This window comes from Neophocaena asiaeorientalis, unplaced genomic scaffold (genome assembly GCF_003031525.2).
Source record: "Neophocaena asiaeorientalis asiaeorientalis breed wild unplaced genomic scaffold, Neophocaena_asiaeorientalis_V1.1 scaffold150, whole genome shotgun sequence".
Classification (NCBI taxonomy): Eukaryota; Metazoa; Chordata; class Mammalia; order Artiodactyla; family Phocoenidae; genus Neophocaena; species Neophocaena asiaeorientalis.
The window spans coordinates 20740576-20756993 of NW_020176571.1; the positions used below are offsets into that span (position 1 = coordinate 20740576).

The 16418-nt window shown below is 36.4% G+C and overlaps 1 protein-coding gene across 3 annotated transcripts in view; it reads right to left on the reverse strand.

The window, feature by feature from the left end:
* ITPR2 (inositol 1,4,5-trisphosphate receptor type 2) overlaps positions 1–16418 on the reverse strand; it is a 520017-nt gene that overhangs the window by 135692 nt on the left and 367907 nt on the right. For all 3 annotated transcript variants that reach the window (XR_003001564.1, XM_024733221.1, XM_024733219.1), the window contains exons 43-45: positions 16039–16149; positions 11968–12063; positions 10369–10491 (exon numbers count right to left, since the gene is read on the reverse strand). Coding sequence is in view for 2 of the 3 variants with exons in the window: in XM_024733221.1 (XP_024588989.1) it covers positions 10369–10491; positions 11968–12063; positions 16039–16149 (330 nt within the window). In the remaining variant the exon portion in view is untranslated. The remainder of the gene's footprint in view (positions 1–10368; positions 10492–11967; positions 12064–16038; positions 16150–16418) is intronic.

A 16418-nucleotide genomic window follows, 5' to 3' on the forward strand; every position in this document is an offset into this window, starting at 1 on the left:
CACGAACCCACGTCCCCTGCATCGGCAGGCGGACTCTAAACCACTGCGCCACCAGGGAAGCCCTATCTCTTGATATTTAAACAAGTTTTTTTCCAACTAAATTCACATATTGTAAAGTTTCTACATTATGAAAGTCTCTCTATGAAGTGACCTTACATATCTATTTTCAGAATGACTGTTGTATCATACACACTTCATATTTATTTACCTTCAACTCAATTATAATTCAGAAGTGTAGATCATTATTTATCCCTGAGGACTAAAAACAGCTATGTTCATTTTTTTTCTGGTACGTTCTGCAGAACAGTTTAGAAAACATTGTTTACCATGCTGTCCTCTGCCCTTGTATACATTTATCTGAGAATTAAATACCAGTAATAAGTTGGTCATAAATGAATAGTATAGGTATGACTTGTATTGCCCATTATTTTATTTATTTATTTTTTTCTGTATGCGGGCCTCTCATTGTTGTGGCCTCTCCCGTTGCGGAGCACAGGCTCAGCCCATTATTTTTGACTCTTGGTTACCAAGAAGCTCAGAGCTACCACTGATAAACAGTGAGGATATTGGCAGAGACCGTTAGCACACTTAGATTCTTTTCCTTCTCAAGGCTTTGATCTTGTATTCTAACAGTCTAATTTTACAAGTGCATTTCTCATTCAATCTCAAATTCCTTTTATCTAAGTAGGTAAGGTATAAATAAATACATAAATATCCAGTAGCTGGTTAGTTACTTTGTTATGTTATTTAAAACATAATCTATTCCAGTAAAAGAGCCATCGGGGTCCAACTACTCTCTAGTTAGTGTCCAATAGGTCTCTGAAAGTTTGCTCTGCAAACATAGCTCATGGATACTCATCATATTTTTTTAGAGAAAGCTGAAGTCAGAGAAGTTGAGTGATGTAATCAGCGAATGGAGAAAATACAGGGTTCAGGGTGAATAAGAGTTAAGCTGCTTGTACTATATTCTAGCCAGCAAATTGCTGAGCTACAAGTGCCTCTGTGAGCTGAAAACCCAGCTGTGTTTTCTACTCTCTGCACTACAAGCGGTAATAAAGATGAAGAAATTGTTAGTTAAAACCCTTCAAAGATATTAAAGATGGAAGTTATGTATCCAATTACAAGCTCATCCTTCTATTTCTACAAATAAAGTAAATGAAGCAATGCTGATTACTACATATTAGCGTAAGAAAATAGAAGCGGCAAAGAGGTGAAGCAGCCTAAGTCTCTAAGGAAAACATTTTAAGTAGTTCGAGCAATACATCCATTTCATATGACTTCAGTATAAATTAAAATTTAGCTACTTGGCGTAGCGTATACGCATATCCCTTAAAATGAATAGAGCTCAAGCAATAGCAGCTATGAGACCAAAATTCTAAGAAAAAAACCCCCAGATTAATGAGGACTATCAAGAGATCTAGCAAATTCTGTCAGCATGACAGAAAGCATCCCAGTCCTTGAAACAGGATGGCAGTTCCTACCATCCTCTCCCCTGAAGGGAAAGAAAGAGATATTGGCTTTGGCTGGGGACAGGGTAACAAACCAAAGGTCTAAAATATGCTAGGAGATGTATGTATTTCCCTGCATGGAAAAAATATATACAGATGCAGCCCTGCCTGGTATCTCTAGCTCTCCTAATAGATTTTGAATTCAATGAATACGGTTGAAATTAGAGCAGACCTAAGGAGGAGCTGAAGACACCGTGAAGGCCTCTTATGTTGCTAGAATTCAGACTGATGCTCTAATAATTATGTCGCTCAGAAATAAATATAAATCTACCAAACATGAAATGTTAAGCAGAAAAATATTTGCTTCCACTGAACTTGGCTTCAAGATCCTCACAGCAAACTAATAATCAGAAGTCCAATTTCGATCCATTTCCTGGACTATATTTTTTTATTGCTCCCACTCACCATGAATCTGAGAGGTCATATAAATGGCTGTAATCCCAAGATTCTCTGTTGCTTGTTGAAAGATATGTAGGTGCCTATTTGAGGATTTAAATACCTAAGCATTTTTCCCTGTGATATTTTTCTTTGTGGGAAGTTTTTTTGTTTTGTTTTGTTTTTTAATGAGGCCTTATGGGTACCCAGATTTTGTGAATCTGCTACTGATTACGTAGCCCAGACTTATATACATGAAATAAAGAACAACTCTAGAATTATACACAGCATAAGCTAGTGTGAAAGAACGTATGCAGTTTGGGGTGAACATAATAGATATAAGAACTCAAAAGAAAGAAAGATCATTGTTGACTGGAAATGGGGTAAGTAGGTTTCAGTTTGAAGTTTAAAGGAACTAAGGTAATACTAAATGAATTTTAAGAACAGGAGGAGATATTAGTTCAGCAGAAAGGTGGCATCATGAATGAAAAGAAGAAAAGTTCCTGACGAGGGAAGATATCATAGGGTCCTATCTACGTAGGGTTTGCTGACATGATTGGCAAAGAATAAACTACAAAATTAAAAAGAAAGTCCATAGCAGTTGAATAAGATCCTTGACTGCCAGAATGCTAATATCAATTTTGTAGGATTCTATATATCTTCCAGAGTACCTGCATTATATACAAATATTCTCAGCACACATGCATTTTTACAAGAAATTATTCCCCCAAACTCTTCTTGAGTATCTACCATAGCTAGGTATGTACCTGACACAGGAACAGAAAAAAATAACTGTCTGTGCACAAGGATTTACACTCCAGTGGGGAAAAATATCACCAATTTTATGATATTCGATGATAATGATGATAACAGTAAAATATTTTTATTCAGTTTTTTATTATAATACTTAAATTATAAAATACTAAATTTTTAAAGTGTATCATGTCCTACTCATTCATTCACTCATTCATGCAATATTTGTTAAATGCCTACAATCAGGGTCATTACAGTTACCAAAGATGTTGACTCAATTCAAATGATTGTAATTCATTTCATATAAACACATAAGTAGATACCATACAAAATCCTTACCAATATTCCCCAAAGAAGTTCCTTTCTCTAAAATGTCTATGGTGCATGAGTCATTGCCTCTGCCTGGAATGTTCTCCCCCTTCCCCCTATTCTTCAAGATTTAGTTCAAGTGTCACCTCTTCCATGAATTCTCTCCTGACTCCTCAGGGAAGCGTGTCTTGCGCACACCTCCATTTTAACCTAAGTACATTCAGTTATAATGATTAATTTGTCTCCCTCTCTCCCCTCCAACACACACTCAATTGTGAGCTTTTTGATGGCATCTTTATTCATTTTCTATCTTAGCAACTGAAGCAATGCTTGACGTAAGAGGTGCTCAATAAATGTTCTTGAATGACTATCTTATAATAAATGAGCCTCAGGTGCAGTGTTTGTGAGTATTATAGGGTTCAAGTGCTGGTGGCTGGCTGAAGGTCCAGCTATTTATTCCTGTAAACATGCCAAGCTCACTGCCACTTTCCAGCCATCTGTGGGATGCTCCCCCACATTCTGCCCCATTATATACTGCTGACTTTTGCTTTCTCACTTAGATCTAACTTCAGTTTCACCTTCCCAGAGAAAACCCTCTTGATCAGCCAATCTACAACAGCACCTCCTGAGTGTCTTTCATCACACCCTCTTCTCATTCACTGCACAGCCTGTGTCACTATCTGCTATCTCTGGTTCGTCTATTTGTCACTGCTCCCAGTCAGAATGTAAATGTCCTGAGAGCTGATCTCTTGTTGGTCTCCTTCACTACTGTATCCTAGTATCTAGTACCGTGCCTGACATCTGGTAAAGCACTCAAAAGTCCATGCAATTGAATAAAAAAGGAATGAGAACTTTAGATCCTTTACTCTACAAGTGGCAAACTATGGCTCTTGAGCTGCATTTTGCCTGCTGGTGAGTTTTGCTTCGACTGCTCAGTGTTTTACAAATTTTTGAATGAGTTGCCAATTTAAAAAAAATTAGGAGCTTTCACATTTTTTAAATTTCAAAATTCAGACTTTTTGAAATAGTGAAAGAAGAAGAAATTCAGAGCCTGCAAGCCCAGTTGGAAAGTCAGAAGAGGTAAGCAACATCTTTACCATATCACCCCATCGACCCAGCCTCACCTGCCCCCGTATCACTCATTTTTGTTTGGCCCTGAAGGTGGTTTGGATTTTGACCCTGATCTCTTCCAGTAAAGTTCGCACATGCCCTACACCACGCTCACATAACTACTACAAACCCTTCCCCCATGGACTGCTGTTACTACTAAACCTTGGACTATGTCTTTAGAGATAAATTAACATAAGAACTTACCTTTTTATTATTCCTGCATTATGACACAGAAAAATTACATAGTTAAAAGCAAAAACTGAATTCATTATACACTAGAAGAAAATCTAGGTAAGTGTTTAACAGACCTCAAGGTGGTGGAAGAAAACTATCATTAAAACATTAAAAAGCAAATGAACCAGGATGAAGTAGATGTAACTACTATGACTAAGATTTATTAACCTTAACTAAAGTTCACTAAGACAAAAATGAACCCCAACTGAAGAATGGGTAAACACAATTTCAAGTAATTCAGAGAATAAATAGAAATGACCAAATAACATATTAAAAGACAGTCCAGGGCTTCCCTGGTGGCGCCGTGGTTGAGAGTCCGCCTGCCGATGCAGGGGACACGGGTTCGTGCCCCAGTCTGGGAAGATCCCACATGCCGCGGAGCGGCTGGGCCCTTGAGCCATGGCCGCTGAGCCTGCGCGTCCGGAGCCTGTGCTCCGCAACGGGAGAGGCCACAACAGTGAGAGGCCCGCCTACCGCAAAGCAAACAAAAAAAGCCAGTCCATTTTATTAGTAATCCAAAAGATGTGAATTAAAATGAGATCCCTTTTCATCTATCTCATTAATTCATTCAGCAAACATGTGTTGAGTGGTCACTATGTCCCTGACACTATCAACTTGGTGAAGCTTTTTTTAAATAGTAATAATTTTAAGATTCAGTAAGATGACTACCATCACACTGTGAAAAACAATTTTATAATGTGTATCAAGAACCATAAAATAGTTACTACCCGGCAACCTAGTAATTAAACTTCTTGGAATTTATCCTAGGCAAATAGTCAGTGTAGCAGACAAGGATTAATGTATGAGGATGTTAATCATAGCGTAATTTATAATATCAAAAACATTAGAAACCCAAATGTCTAACAATAAAGAGTGATTAAATAAATTATGGTACATTCAAACGATGAACAATTATGCAGACATTAAAATTACGTTTTCAAAGACTATTTAATGACATGGGAAATGCTGATGAAAAAATTTAAAGCCTATATTTAAAAAATAATTTCATATATCCAATGAAAGGGATCCATTCTTTCTCGCCTGAAGAGCCAGGAGTTATTTTTGCTTTCCACAGGCTTGCTATATAATATTTCTCCCCATCTTGAAAAGCACATAACACTTCTCCCTATACTTAATTCTAGTAGGCATTGAAATAAAGGGTGTCACTGCAGCATTATTCACAATAGCCAAGATATGGAAACAATGTAGCTGTCTGTCAATGGATAAGTGGATAAAGAAGATGTGGGTATAGATATACAATGGAATCTTATTCAGCCATGAGAAAGGAGATCCTTCTGTTTGCAGAAACCTGGATGAAACTTGAGGGCCTTACGCTTAGTGAAATAAGTCAGACAGAGAAAGACAAATCCTGTATAATATCACTTAGATGTGCTATCTAAAAATGACAAACTCAGAGAAAGAGTGTAGAGCGGTGGTCACCAGGGTTTGGGAGGTGGGGGAAAGAGGGAGAGATATGGGGGTCAAAGGGTACAAACTACCAGTTACAAGATTAATAAATTCTGAGGATCTAATGTACAGCCCAGTGATTATAGCTAATGATAGTGTATCATAAACTTGAATGTTGCCAAGAGAGGAGATCTTAAATGTTCTCACCACAAAAGAAAAATGATATTATGTTACTGGATTGGGTGTTAACTCATGCTATGGTGGTAATCATTTTGCAACATATAAATGTATCAAATCAACATGTTGTAACACCTTAAACTGATACAATATTATATGTCAATTATATCTCAGCACAACTGAGGAAGAAATGAAGCTAAACTAAAAGTCTTGGAAAAACAGAAATCGCTACATGGAATCAAAGAAACAATATGACTTATATGTTAAACTTAACCTAAAGTACTGAGCAATGTTCTAGATTGCAGGCAGCAACTGTTCTATAGAAAGACAGGAATAAAGAGAAGGAACAGGAAGAAAGCCGAATGTAAAAGATCAAAACTAGAGCAGACAGAGGAGACAGAGACGCATGAGAAGGGCATGTGGAGGACAGAAAGTCTAAAACGGACACACAGCTGAATTTTAAGGAAATTCTCTGCACGACACTATGGTACTAGAACTTAAGAAATTCCCTTTTTTGATGTATTTATAGTTCTATGTAGATCAGACAAGACACTTACAAGAAGCATTATTTTTTTCTTGTAACACCAACCACAGGAAGGGCCGAAAGGATGTCATGGTGGAAAAAGCAGAACTACCTCACTACCATGAAAAGAATAACAACAAAAATTGAAAGTCTGAGGGCACCAAAATAAACTGTCTGTACAAAAGATGATTATAGTAAAACAAGGAGGAAGTTGAACCTCAGTTTTGGAATTACTGAACTGTGCAAAGGCAGAAATCAATCTGCATGGTCATTAGGATGCTGGAGCCAAACGATTCTGCATTCACAATGAAAACAGCCGAACCTGGATGCAAGAAAACACTTGGAGCACAGCTACATGGCTACTTCTGAACCAGTGTTCACAACCACTGTCTTTGGCATTTGTGTCTCAGTATGGGGCCTATTTGGACAACAGGTTCATAACGAACTCAGCAACCATCTTTGGCCTCCTAAGAAACCAGCACGATATCCTGGCCTAGAGAAAGCCAAAGGAGTCATTCGTGGAAAGATCAAAAGAGCACAGCTCTCTTCTGGGTGAAAACTGAATTTTTCATTAAAATTGGTGGGAGGAGTCACCTCACAGAGAACACATTTATAAAGTGGCAAGGCAACAACTTCCTGTGTCGCGGTAAGAAAGTGAGCAGACCTTTGCTTAACTACACTGCTGGTTACATATACTGTTGCATATATTTTGCCATTCCTGTCCCTTCCTTGAGTTCCTAGAAGGGACTCCGATGGACTCTCGTTCCATGTTTACACTCTTACCATTTAACCACAAGCCCTTAAGTATGCAGCAATTCCGGATCTCCTTCTTCCCCTCACTCAGTCTGACATTCTCTCTCTTCCTGAAGACTGGCTTTATTTATGTATCTCTATATTGTACCATCCCAGCTCTGCAAACTACCACTTTTCTAACATTTTGGTTTTCAGAAATTCAGAAACCTCTAGATAACCATTCAGACCATTTTCACATCCACTGTTTCATCTCTTCATTTCAGTAAGTTGTTTTTAACTCCTTGTTACTTTCTTTAAACTGCTTCTGAATTCCCACTCCTTGGACAATTCCACCATCATCGTTGAATTTAATCTGTTATCTCCTAACAGTTTCATAAACTCAAATCCATCAAAATCATTGACCTTATGCTGTCTTCATTTTAAACTTCTTTCACATTTTAAATCGTTATCTTCCAATCCATGACTAGCACTTGCATCCTTTATCCTTATTCTCCACTCTTCTCGACCTTCACCTTAACCTGTTTTTAAAAATCTGTATTCTCTACTCTTATACTTAATCCGCTTAAAACTGGACTGACCTAACATAGGTCTTTTCTTGACGTTGATCTTTTTATTGTTACTCATATTATAACTAGTAACATGAAACTGCATTTTTAAACGTGTTCTTCATGGGTATGAGGTGATCTGGCTCCAACATCTACTCCTCTATTTGTTCTAGGTCTGACTTGGCTGGTCTGGTTGTTCATTTTCCACTTAAAAGACACAGGGTCAGGTCTTGCTCGTGTAGCTGGGATAACCTTTCCAGACAGAGCAAGACTAGCTTTCAGTCAAAAGGACATGGGTGGCTGTATTCCCTGACTTCCTTCTAAAATTTATTACTGCTCATTCTGCCCTTCTCTTTTTTGCTGTTTTCCTTCCACAACGCTACAGCTTCTGAAATAACTCCTTGATCATGTACCCATGCTGTGTCACTGTATTTCTATATTCATTCTAGAAACCAATATGATTTTAATTCTGTTTGTGCTTTTTTTTTCTCTCTACTCTCATTCAGACTCTGGACAGTCCTTCTCTAGCTTGATTCAATTCCTGTCACCCAATTTCTTTCTCCCTTCCTTCCTTCCTCCCTTCCTTTCTTTCTCTTTCTTTTCTTTCATTCCTTCTCTCTTTTTTCTTTCTTTTCTTTTCTTTCTCTTTCTTTCTTTTTCTTTTCCTTTCTCTCTTTCCCTCCCTCTCTCTTTCTTTCTTTCCTTCCTTCCTTCTTTTCTTTCTTTCTCTCTCTCTCTCTCTCTCCCCCTCCCTCTCTCTCTCTCCCTCTCTCGCTTTCTATCTCTCTGTCACTTTCTTTTCCACATCCTAAATCTCTGTGTTCTACTTCCTTCAGTGTGCCCTTCATCTTAACTTTCAGTTCCTCAATAACTAAAATTCTCTCTTGTCTTCCTAGCTATAACCCATGTGCCCTCACCTTTTTCTCTTCTATATGTGCATTTCGCTATACTGTGAGAGACCTAAAAATCTTCTCAATGGTGCAACTGTATTACAAAATGATACCAGCTTCTTGTATTAGTATCTTTTAGAATTTGACTCCTTCCCTGAATTTTTTTTTTTTTTTTTTTTTTCCGGTACGGGGGCCTCTCACTGCTGATCTTTTCTTTCTTTCTCTCTCTCTCTCTCTCTCCCCCTCCCTCTCTCTCTCTCCCTCTCTCGCTTTCTATCTCTCTGTCACTTTCTTTTCCACATCCTAAATCTCTGTGTTCTACTTCCTTCAGTGTGCCCTTCATCTTAACTTTCAGTTCCTCAATAACTAAAATTCTCTCTTGTCTTCCTAGCTATAACCCATGTGCCCTCACCTTTTTCTCTTCTATATGTGCATTTCGCTATACTGTGAGAGACCTAAAAATCTTCTCAATGGTGCAACTGTATTACAAAATGATACCAGCTTCTTGTATTAGTATCTTTTAGAATTTGACTCCTTCCCTGAATTTTTTTTTTTTTTTTTTCCAGTACGTGGGCCTCTCACTGCTGTGGCCTCTCCCATTGCGGAGCACAGGCTCCGGACGCATAGGCTCCAGACGCGCAGGCCCAGCGGCCATGGCTCACGGGCCCAGACGCTCCACGGCATGTGGGATCTTCCCAGACCGGGGCACGAACCCGTGTCCCCTGCATCGGCAGGCGGACTCTCAACCACCGTGCTACCAGGGAAGCCCTCCTTCCCTGAATTTTTTGTAAAAATTATATTCACGGTTACATACATTAGGGAGTTATACAAAGGACAGAGAAGGGCAATAACTGTCTAAAAGAGGAAACTTTTAACACCTTAAGCTCACAGAGTGCTGTATGTCTATTACATCTCAATAAAAGTGGAAAAATTTAAAAACTAAAAAGATTAATCTACTCAGAGTCTTACTTATAGCTACCAATGTTTGTTCAATTATCTGGTAAGATGTACAGGGAAGCAGGAAGAGGAAGAGATTGTCAGTGGGAGAAAACGACTAGAAAGAGAGATTGGGAACGTGTAGAAGTCTGGACTTCATCCTGTAAGAAAATGAGAGCTATATGGATAAAATCAAATGCGCATATGTCATTTCAATTTTTTAACTTCTAAAAACTCTGCATTAGAAGATGCAAATTTAAAGCTGATCTTCAGGTTAATGAAATTAAATTTATCAAATAAAATTTATCAAGCACCTGTTTTCACAAGTTACTATAAAATAGAAATGGTTTTCCTTCAAAAGACTGTAAATTTAGCCTTATATTTATTAGAAGCCCAACAAAACCCAGTTAGAGGCTGTCACTTTAGAGCTTCTGCAGGAAACATGCCAACCTACAATTCAAAGAGGCCAGAAGCCTGTTATGACCTGAATGCAATCCCTTACTTCATATCATACTCTCTATCTTCTCAGTAGCCTCTTTCCTCTCTCCTTCAAGACTTCCACCTGCTGCCGTGGTTTACGTATTCCTCAGGCTCTGACATGGGATTGTCTCCTCCCTGCTGGCCCAGTTTTTGGTACCAAGTATCGTTTTCTTGTGGACCAGCCCCTAGCACAGCCCTGGTGGCCACATCAGGCACTCTGGGAGCTTTTTCTTTTCCTTGACCCAGAGCAAGGAAGGCAAGTGCTGAAAAAATGGAGGGACCAGAACTTGAAAATATGATAGCAAGCATTGACACAAGACATGATTGATAAGATTAGCAAAACAATATAAAGATATAAAATGTGACACCTGATGGGCCAGAATATAGATATTGTGTCCAACATCTTTTGGGGAAACACCATCATCTCCGCCCTCATCATCCCCATGATCGCATTCCAATCCTTGGTTATAGGCATTCTTCACCACATCCACCTATCAAAAAACAAAGGGGAACAAGAAGGCTTGAAATGCCACAAACAACATGCATTTACATCATCTATGAGGTGTAATTAAAACTTGGAATGCTTCCTAAGACTTGAAAAGTATAAAAGAATTCTAAATGAAAACAGCCTAGGAAACCATCTGTATTTAAATGAATATGGAAGTATTTTCCTACAATATTCCCTGTTTTCTTTGCAAAATTTGGCTTTGGTTTTTTAATGCTGACTGTGCCAGAGTTCCCATCAACGGGGAGATGTTGGAACCCTGATAAACATCCATTATTTATTAAGGGCCCACTAATAACAAGAACACATGGTGCTAGACACCGTTCTCTGCCCTGAGGACCCAATAGTGGATACAACAGAGTATCTGCCCTCAGGGAACTTACTGTCAGCAAATCAAGAGGCCAACACAACTGTGAGACACTCAGCAAGCACAGGGCAGGGGCACTAACTCAGGCAAGAAGTTGAGGGTAGGTCACAAGGAGGAAGTAGATGATGGGATAAAAATGTTGTAGGCAAAGGAAATGGTATTTTCAAAGGGCTATTGTGCAGAGATATTGTCGAATGAATATATAACTCACCGCTCCATTTAAGCATAAGAATAAGGAACGCCTTGCTCCTCTTAGCCCACTGCCTTCCATGGATGGAGTTTTTTGTTTTTGTTTTTTGCAGGTCCTATGCTCTCATTAAATGTATGTTAAATCAAACTGCATCTTATCTTTCTCTTTATCTACCTTCTTTGAATCCATCCCTTACTATTAAAGAGAGCAAAAGAGTGCCTTCACAGGTTTCCCCATAGCACCAACAATGGTGTTTATAAGACTGGGACTTAGTCATTGGGGCACTGGCTTATATGGTTCGAGAATGTTCTCAATGCTTTTGAAACCCAATGGTTTTAAAGCATGGTGATATTTCTTCATAATTTCCATGTCACAAGTGAGGAGGAAAATGTAACTTCTACAATAGGAAGACACACTAATGATCTCTGTGGAATTCCCAGCAGGTCTCCACACAGTTTCCTCTAGGCTGAGTACTGTGTAACATTTTATTAATAAGAACAATTACCAAAGATATTTATTTTGTTTTTATTTTCAGAAAGAGGTATAAATCAAATTTTTGAGGGGTACAAACATTTTTATATACCTTCCTCACCTATATTCCAATACAAAAACTAAAGCAAAATTTTTTTCTGGCAAAAAATAATTTGCAGATAGTTTAGGCAAGTGTGAAAATCTAGTTAAGAAAAGCACTTAAAGTGGATAAAGCCAATGAAGAAATAAGGACCCAAATCACACAGGCCTTCGCTATCATGGGGCTTCTGAGGTACTTGTAATAGCAGGTCTTGATGTGCCATCGTGCCTTGGTAGAGCAGTGAAAGCCAGTAGACATTTCCCCTGACATGCATACTATAAATTGTCCCTTTTAGGTTACACATTATTAACACAGCTTTCAAAAGTTTTCTTACCAGTTCTCTGGGTCTCATGTTAAATAGAATTCTTTCTGCATTCTCACTGTCATGTCTACTTTCCATGATGGCCAGCAAAAGCTTGGAGGCATTGTTCTAGAGATACAGATTGAGTTGATACACATGAAAGGTCTATTTCATGGATTAATGATCCCCTCAATTTGTTTTAACTGAGATTATCAGGACTATTTATTTTTAAATCAAGCAGAATTTTAAACTGCTAATTTAGTTTCGCTTATTAACATTTTAAAATAGAGTATTTTACTTTATTGTTAACAATAAATAAAAATAATGAATATGAGAGATATGTTACAAAGGATATTTTAAATATTGGTGAAAAAGAATTTTAAACACAAAATTGAGTTTATATATAATGCATTAAAATCTAATCATATCTTCCTTGACTATTTCCTAAATAGGCATTTCTATGATGAAACTTTAACAAGACACCAGTATCGACGACACATTCCACAAAAATGGCGTATAATTTACAAAGAATTTAGCATAATTGTTTTAACACGAAACATTAACACACACTAGCAAATCAAAATTTTAAATAAATTTGAGCAATAATCAGTGAAAATTAATCTATAAAATTCTAAATTCATGAGCTAGAAACAAAATATTTATTGATAACAGTTTACTAGTCTCCCTACATGGTAGCATATATGCAACATTTTTACCATCTGGGTTGTAGAAGAATAATATTTTCTATTTCTGTTTAATAGAGAATAAAAACAGCTTACGTTGTCTTTGGTGTTTTCTAATTTAGTTTATAAATATATTGCCTCAAACATGCTTACATATTGAAATCAAAAACGTTTCTGATACAGCCAATTTATTATCCAAAACGGGTACAACATGGTTATACACCATCTTGCAACACAAAGTACAATATCTTCAACATTTGGAATGATGTTTCTTTTTATTTTTTTTTAAGTCTTTATTGAATTTGTTACAATTTTTGGCCACAAGGCATGTGGGATCTTAGCTCCCCAACCAGGGATCAAACCCACACCCCCTACACTGGAAGGTGAAGTCTTAACCACTGGACCGCCAGGGAAGTCCCTGGAATGATGTTTCTTTATACTGTGTTTTCAATAGCACTGCCCTAGAATTGTGGCAAACTGCAAGATGATAAACACGACCTGGGAGTGTTTTTGTAATATTCACTTAGATAAAAATCTCAACCTCCACACACGCAGAGCCAAATGGCTCTAAGATGCTTCTTAGTGACTCAAAATTAACATCTTACGGGATGAAAACTTAAATTGAATCAGTTGTTTGGTGATGCAGGCATTCATAATACAAATTTTGTTAAAGTTGTGCAAATTAATTACACTGGATATTTTTAATACCAAATTCTACCCAACTATTTTTCTTTCAGAAATACAGCCTATTGATTAAATGGCTAATATTAGTAACGATGACGATAATGTGATGGTGATGATGATACCAACGTCACTAACCCATCCTAAAAAGATGTTAGGATTTTGTGGGAAAGGTAGCATTATTTTTTCTGTTCCATTTTCAATTTTTACAGATTTGTACTAATCCTAAAATTCCTTTTTTATAACCTAGCATCCCATATAAACAACATACCTAAAAAAATAAGGCTCCAGTGTTAGTGGAGAGCTTAGATCCTTAGAGCAATATTAATTGACCCCATAGAACTGAAAACTAAAACCCTGGCAACGCTAACAGTACTCTCTAATGAACCTCACTCAGCAGGCCCAATACATAATAGCTTAAAAATACATCCAATTTCAGAATGCTATTGGCAATACAGTATTTTTTCTGACCAATCTTTTTCATACTATGTTGGAGGAATAGAAATCTTGTAAATGACTTACTGAAATTTGAATCAGTTTGAAAGTACAAGAGCCTATATATGCTTAGAAATCAAATTCATGTGTGTTAATAGAGGATTTTCTTCCAAAGGAAGCTGGAGTCCTTAGAAGAAAAACAAAAAACAGAAAACCAACAATAGTAACAAAAAAACCTACCTATTTATAAATTTAGCACTTTATAGTCCCAGATCAGTTATGAAATATAAATTAAAAGGGACAAGATATATGCATCAGAAAATTCATAAAATGGTATAGTAAATTAGTAAAGTTAAATATACTTAAAATTATAACTGGTTAAGTATAAATTTAAGGGTGGATGGTATAAAATAAAACATTAACATTTTTAATATGGAATCTCTATAATGTTCTGGAGAATTTATAATTAAAAGCATACTACCTATACCTTCTAAAATTTGCCGATATACTATATCATTCTGTCTTACAAACATTGTTCTCATATTGGCCATTATGTATAAAGCCTCATGGATTGTTTAGAAATATACACTCACCTCTTTCTTTAAGTAGAAAACTATGAATATTTTAAGTCAAATTCATTCATTTTGTATTTTATACATACCTTGATCTATCCAACTGTCATAGTTTGAAAAGGTATATATAAATTATGCCTAGAAACATAAATGAAATTTTAAATGATCCTTTTTCAAAAAAGATTTCCATTTGAATAGCCAAGAGTATCTTTGTACTGTTAAGTCATACCCCATCATTTAATTTAGGTTTTTTTACATAGGTCTGGATTTGTAAATAATCTGTATGCCTATACTTTGACAAATCCTTCAGTATTTTCCCCATTAAGTTATGTCAATTAAGAGTGAGACTTAGGGACTTCCCGGGAGGACCAGTGGTTAGATTTAGACTCTGTACTTTCACTGTCGAGGGCCCAGGTTCAATCCTAGTAGTTGAGGAACTAAGATCCCACAAGCCTTGTGGCATGGCCAAAAAAAAAAAAAAAAGAGACAGAGAGATTTAAAGGTATAGTCTCTAGGTAAATAAAGGATTTTAAAAGCCTGTTTCTTTATGAATTATGGTTAAAAATGAATTCAAGATATAATAATTTTTTTCTAGTAATTCAAATTAAGCTGTCTGTTATATAGGCCTAGGCTGTTTTTACTAAGTGAAGCATGAAGCTAATTAGGAAAAGGACACACGTTCAATCTACATAAGGATCACCTTCTTTCTAATCTATGAAGATAAATACCCAAAGATTATATATATTGCAAATGAAAATAGTTAACTTATCTCTTTGTTTGCTTATTAAGAGCCATTAGCACAATCTCCACATAAGTAGTATATATATATAATATATATTCCATTATATATCTAAATCTATATTTAGAAACATAATTATAGAAATATCATTTCTATTCTTCTTGGCCATAAATTTACCCATTAAAAAGTTAAACTTTATTCTCTCTATGATATTGGATCGACCTGTCTTTACAGAAAAATTTTATTTAACCAATGATTTTTAAACCTGTTTAACACTAAACATATGTGGTCTTTAATAATTCATCTCAATTGAATAGCATGCCTTTATATTTGGGATTATATAGTTTCTTGTGTATATTCATTTATCTGTTTCTACTTGAACAAAAAGTTGAAGAAATTTTTTTCAAAATGCCATTGTGCTCCTGACCTCTGATAAATGGAACTGCTGGGAAGTACGCGCATGGTTTAAGGTGAAGCACCTCCTCAAAGGGAGTGTGAAAATGGCTTAGCTTATTTGGGGAAAAAAATAAGATTCTAATATATAATAAAAGAAAACAACTTTTAGAAAGTAGAGAGACATAAAACTAAAATGCAGCCCTCCTCTGACATAGTCTCATTAATCGTGACTTGCTAGATAGAATTCTGTAGTCAAGACGAATTAAAAATATATGGGATAGTGAATGTTCAGAACCTTTTGCTCCTCTATATAATGAAAAATAGAAAACAAAAGCAGAAGAAAAGCAGTAAAACAAAGTGGCTGCTTAAAAAAACTTCCAGTAAAGTACCCTCCAACTAACATTACCTCAAATCTTATTTGACACTTTATCAGGAATTTAGTGCTCATGGTGCTTTTACTATCCCTTTCTGCCAATTCATTAGTTGAAAATACCTTGCTTTTTACAAGACCTACTTGAAGATTTAGAGTCAACTCTGAAAGGGAGTTTTATATAGAGAATGTCACTCCCCACCCCCCCGAATAGTGGATTTACTCTACCTTTAGTTGGAGCACCAGGTCCATTCGATATTTACCAAGAGGGTTTATGTCATTTAGAATCAAAGCAATGATGATATCAATCCCATTAGATTCATGAGTAGCAATACATGTCTAGGAAAAAAAAATGTTTGTAAAATGACACTCTATTTACGACATAAGTGCACTAGAAGCCATGACATAAAATTACAGACTCACCTTAGCTTTTCGACTTTTAAAATATAATTAAAATTTAACTTTGAGATTAAGTCTAAGATAACTCAAAGGTTTAACTTTAACTTATTCTTTTGCATAGAGTCTATTAGTTGATTAGTATTAGTTAAATGGCTTTGTATGAAGAACATAGAGATAGACATTGTATGAAACAGGTATCTTTTCAATGA